Genomic DNA, 6,000 nt, shown 5'->3' with positions numbered 1-6,000 from the left:
ATATGTGTACAAAACGCGAGAGTTTAAAGTGTTACATAGAAACTAGGCCCGAAAATGTGATTCCTCTCTTGCAAACGTCTATCTGAATTAAGTACCTAACTCATTTGTTATATAGGTAGGAAGAAAGTTAATAAAAAATGAAAGAAGAAAAAAATTAAAAAGGTAGATATCATTTCGGTAAAGGTGTCACTTGAAATTAATTCAATAGCAAACTCGAGGCGGATGGCTCGGATACGCAAGTCATTTTCAATTAGCTCCAACGGGTATCTGAGTTGACAAGGGTGCGTTCCATTTCCATATGCTATACGAACTTGGTCATAACATACTGAAGTACAAGGTACTAGAAATTCCTACAAGTGGTACTTAACGATCTTGAAATTACGTTCGTCGCCCCCTGTCCACTGTCCTCTTGTCCGCGGTCTTAGCTAAACGTAACCTAACATAATTGAATCGCTTTTTTTCAGTTTGGCCGGAAATTTGTATATTTATAATTTCAAAGCGAAATGTGACCATAAAAGGATAATGCATTTATATTTAGGAAATACAGAAGTATAATATCCACAACGCAGGATGCGCCAGGTGGCCAAATGTCGTATTTAAATTTCTAGGACATTTTCACAGCATATTATCAAAATATTTTTCTTTATTGTTACAGATATCAACTGCTGATGACAACAGCCGAAACTCTCAGAAATATTTGTGTGCGTAACATCAAAAGCCGTCCATTCTAGTGAAACAAAAAAAGTGGTTATAAGTAAAAAGTTTAAATCGGCCTCGAAATCGGTTGACAGTGTTAAATGTTGGAACAATTGAATACGGGACTATTTGTGTGAGGGTGGATGGTGTTGGTGGGGCGGCGGGTATGGCGGCGCGCGGGCGGCGGTCCGGGCGCGCGCGGCGGTGAGACGGGCGGCGGGGGGCGCGATGCGCGCGGGCGCTTGGGCCGTGTGGGCGGCGTTGTGCGCATGCGCGTTGGCGTCGGGCGAGTTGCGCGTGCTGCAGGCGGACGCGCGCGCCGCTTTCTACGTGGGCATCGCCGCGCCGCCCTCGGCCGCCGCCGTCGTGCGCGCCTTTAACAAGAGCCTCGCGGAGATCTCGCAGACCTACCTCGCCGGCGACTATCCGCTGCATCTCCGCAATATCACCCTGCTGCCGCTTTACATCGAGTTGCCCGAAGATGAACGGTGAGTTTTCGTAGAAGTATAAATGAAAGTATGAATACTAATATAAGCAACCCTAAATATATGAATGACATATACATATACCAACTTACGCCGCAGTGCATGAACAAAGTACCTAATTAATGGCATTTTCCCTGGACACTTTCGGTCTTTGGTGTAATATAAGTAAGCATAGGTACTTCTTCAAAAATATGAAGTCGCGGGCAACAGCTAGTTTCTCATATTCGTTCATATACAACACCTCACAATCGTCTACGAGTACATTACAAGTATCTTGTAAAACAACGGTTTATATGCGCCATACCTTTTTTTAATAGCTCAGTCCCTGCACGTAATCTAAAGTTAGTTTTTTACAATACGTAATGCTATGAGTAAGCCCATATGAGTGTCATACAATAAGTAATGCTAATGAGTAACAGGTTGAAATAATTCAATTAAAACCCAACTGTTTTGTCAACCATTTAGTAGAAGCTGCGTGCTGCACAGAAGGATCCTGAACCTCTGAATATAGATTGGCATTAATTTGACCTTTGTGAGAGACGTCAAAGGCTTTTGACGAAGTTTGGATAGGTACAGCTCAAGCCTCAACACAATAATCGTAAGGGTTTGCAAGATTATTGTGCTTGTACCCCTGTAGCGTGTTTGAATTCCATCATTTCATCGATCCGTACGTACGTAGTTTAAAAAAATATTCTAATTTACCGACTTAAGACATGACGTCGGCGTTACGAGTATGTTACGTAAAATCATGTCTTAAACTAATTTAGCATTTGTAGAGAGCATACTTATGGGTCGGATCGGGAGAGAGCACTCAGCCCTCGTCCAAGATAGGTCCCGTCCGTTAGAAAATTGATATTATAAGCAGCATGAGCTAAGATGGATATTGATACCCGACACTCTAGTAAACTAGTACACTGTTTGCTTTAAGAAAATGTGACCTAGTTGTATTGCTTATCTGAAAAGGTTTTGTTAAGCCTATGTAGAATGAAGTGTACCTATTAATGATTTCTTCCTAATAGACTGTCAAATGTTTCTGTAAGCGCAATGTAACAATATTTACGTACCATTATAAAAATAGATATTTCTCAAACATGCGTGAAAATATTGTCTTTATGTTTTCCTCAGAATAGGCTGTGCAATATCAGGTTGTAGGTACTTTAAAGAAACGCGCCGGCGATGGATATTCATACAACATTGCCGGCCTAGGCTGGCAAAGTAGCCCCTGGGGCCCGTTTCTCAAAAGCTTGTAATTTGTTATACAAGCGGATGTCAGTTTTTGACAGCTTTTGTTAGAAAGGGACTTCCACTTGTATTACAAGTTACAAGCTTTTGAGAAACGGGCCCCTGGCCGCACGTCTTGTGCGCCGCAGCAAGCGCGGTACGGGTGACGCTGCTGGTGTCCGCGATCCTTCCGCACCTCCACCCACCTGCCAGCAGCCTACTCTCTATACTACACCATTTCTGCGCATTTATTTAAAAAGAGCACTATAAGGGATCCGCCTATAACTACTTTCAATGCCTTTGTAGTAATTTGCTAATATTGATAATATTAATATTTTTGATAGAAAAAAAATACAAACAAGTTACCAATCTGGTTCTTCCGACTTATGTAGAGCCTTTCAAGCCTTTGGCTTTGTATTTGCAAACGGCACATGCCGTGACCTATTGAAAATGCAAAGCCCTTGAATCCCTCAAAAAATAAATATCACATTTCTATCTACCGCAGCGATTTCAGAATATTGATACCGACAGCTATCGCCTGAGAACCTTTTCAAGTTTCAGCTGCAAACAAGCCGAACAAGCAATACACGTTTGGTTGTTTGGTACTTTATGGATATTGTTGAAGTTGTTTCTATTTCTATCGGAACGTGTTCAGCGCAGTGAGGCGTAGTTTCGTAGTTTGATGCGGGGCGAGGTGTCTGCAAACTTGGGGATTTATATTTTGGGATGCTCATACATCAATCGGAGGTGGCATAAAACTATTTTTTGTAATCTTTTTTTTTATTTGTCCTGCCACAAGATGGGGATGTTATTATTGTCGAAGTATAAATGTAGGATGATTTCAGAAATGGCAAAATGATATCAAAAGATCATGAAAATTAGGATTACTTTTCTTATTTATGTGATAAAATGACAAAAATTAACATAAGTACTTACTTTTATTGCAATTTTTAATGTTTGTAAAGTCTGGAGTAATATTGTCTTAACTCTGTATCATAAAATTACGTGTAATTAAAACAATATCCTTTGTAACATGCGCTATAGCATAGCCAAGAAAAACCATATGATGTCAATTTCATATCTAGCCGAGATAGCGTACAAAAAGAAACCTTGTGCGAATTGATGTCAATCCCTTTAAGTGCTTTTGTTGGCCGGTGGGGGTGATTCCGTAAAACACTTTGTTTATGACACTTTTAAAAACGTTTTATGCGCCGGGGATCAGAATTTTCATTTGTGGCATTTACTGTAATGCGTCTTGTGTTTTAATAAAAGACGATAGGTACTCATGAACGTGCAGCAAGAAGTTTGGAAAAATGCATTTTTCTATACTTATTTTTTATACACGACACATGTTTGCCAATTTAATAGCACTTATATTAGATTTATGCGCTTAGTTTTGTATTTGTTTATTCATTTTAGTTATATGAGAGACATAATATTGCCCTAGCGATATTGATATTTTTATTCTTTTTCAATTCATTAATATACAATTTATCCATTATATTTTTAGAGCATCCATGGCTCCTACGAAGCCACCATACAATTAAAGCATCAAAAATATTTCGTATCTGTGGCTAGCTTCGTTACGCTGTATAAAAAAGTGCCAAAAAAGACAGGTTCAATCTTCTTGGCTCCAGCATTAAAAACCAATATGTTATCTATCAACAATGAATAAATCTCTACTGCGTTTTCACATTTTCCTCTTATACTTAAGTACGTTTACATTATTCAACGACTCCATAATTTATCTTTTGAAGCAGACATACCTACATACATACATTTTTATTTGAATTTTGGACTTGTGCTACTATTTAATATTTTAATAAATGTGCGTGGGCAGTATACAGTTCTGAGAGAATAAGACACGCTCATATATAAACACTGATTAAAAAAAATACCATATTTACACATTAAAATTCCGTCCTACGTTTCTAAGACGAAATTGTCCTCGTGGTCTCGGAGAAAGACTGGCTAAAGCTGGTATCAAAATCTTTTATCTGCGCGAGTTTTTCGATTTACCCGAAGTTTGTCTTGGTCTTAGGATACCTGAAATAAGTACATACATTTGCCTGTGACTTCGACTGTGTAGAAGTAAATATGTACCTACTTTTCTTTCTTCCTTTAGGTACCTAAAGTAATAAGTAATAAGTAAAGGTACCTTTATTATGTATATATCTTTCTTTACTTATTTCTTACCCCACCTTGTATCCCCTTTAGAAAATAAAGCGCCAGTTTCCCAAAATTCACCCAAATCAGAAATTTCTTCGTGGACGAGTCACAAACATTGAAATGACTTCCTTTCCTGAATAAAAGTTAATACGCTATGAGCCTTTTCACGTCATCGTCGTATAAAAAATCATATTCACTGATTAAAAAATCAGGATCCGTTTTAATATTCAAGCACCATTATAAAGATGCTCCATATTAGACATGATATTGAACCTATTTACAGTAGGTAATAGAGGATTTCTAATAAGTAAATGCATAAATACCTATTTATATACGTCAATAAACTTTAATAATAAACATCAATTAGTATTCGTGCCCCGAGTTAGCACAGATAATGTTTATAATATCGTGAAATGTAAACATTGTATAAGCAATTATTTATTGTTACATTTTTTAAGCTTAGTCGAGATAACATTCTGAAATTCTTAAAAAACCTCGTTTAAATTGTCGCATTCCTTTCATCTCTGAGATAATCGCATGATATAACGCCCTTAAGCTAATGCCTTTGGTTCCGCTTTTTAATAACGCTACGCCATTGGTCTTCTAATGACGCTGGCGCCAACGCATTGTCGAGAAGCCTACTGTACGTACAATCTATTGTAAACTTTATGTCTTGACCATTAATAAAGTGCCCCCTTTCGCGCTGCGCTTTTGTTTTTGCGTTAAAAGGGTGTCTTTTTGTTTTCTGTCGGAAAGTTGGACTTTATAATCTCAAGCTGAAGCTTTTCGCTTTACCATGAAACGAGAGGTTTTAAGATTAAGTTGAAATTAATTTATAATATTATGAGTTAGACTTTTTTGTAGGCGCCCAGGATAATTTTGAGACAATTGTAGGTCAGTGTTACTCAAATTACTATCTTCAGCTGTAATATTAGTTGGAGTTGTATTTTTATTATAAATACGTAATTCTGTCATTCTCATTCTTAACACGTGTCTGACCTCCTAACTTTACTCGTGATTTTCTATAATCTACACGGGACATTAAAAAAAAGTGAGTGCATGTGTACTTGCTGGAACTACACGTATCAATAAGCTACGGTATCCGATTACTTACGGAGAGTCATAAATATTATGCTTACTGCCACTGAAGACCTAAAAAATCTGCAACATGCAACAAACACTTTCTCTACCTATACTGTTTTCTCATTTCATATAAACTTTTCTATAATACAGTTCTAAACAAAAAGTGCATACGACAGATCCCAGCGCTTTTTCAAAGCAGCAATGTTCGGAACATGCTGACGAATCCCACAGGGAGTTAACACGCTGTATATGGTTGTATATACTTATGTAGTTCGAACACGTTATCCTTGTTACTGTGCAGGTACTGTTTTATTCAATGTAATATGTAAAACTTTCGCTGGCTTTA

The 6,000-nt window shown here is 37.8% G+C and overlaps 1 protein-coding gene across 2 annotated transcripts in view; it reads left to right on the top strand.

The window, feature by feature from the left end:
* Nucleotides 1–723: 723 nt before the first annotated feature.
* The window catches only part of LOC134650177 (uncharacterized), a 77,816-nt gene continuing 72,539 nt past the window's right edge, over nt 724–6,000 (top strand). Inside the window, exon 1 of one of the 2 annotated variants that reach the window (XM_063505070.1) lies at nt 724–1,184. In XM_063505070.1, the coding sequence (XP_063361140.1) occupies nt 925–1,184 (260 nt within the window). In that variant the 5' untranslated portion in view covers nt 724–924. The remainder of the gene's footprint in view (nt 1,185–6,000) is intronic. The other variant, XM_063505069.1, reaches the window with a different exon arrangement.

This window comes from Cydia amplana, chromosome 8 (genome assembly GCF_948474715.1).
Source record: "Cydia amplana chromosome 8, ilCydAmpl1.1, whole genome shotgun sequence".
Lineage (NCBI taxonomy): Eukaryota > Metazoa > Arthropoda > Insecta > Lepidoptera > Tortricidae > Cydia > Cydia amplana.
The sequence above is the reverse complement of the archived record's forward strand: the minus strand, read 5'-3'. Positions and strand labels throughout refer to the sequence as shown.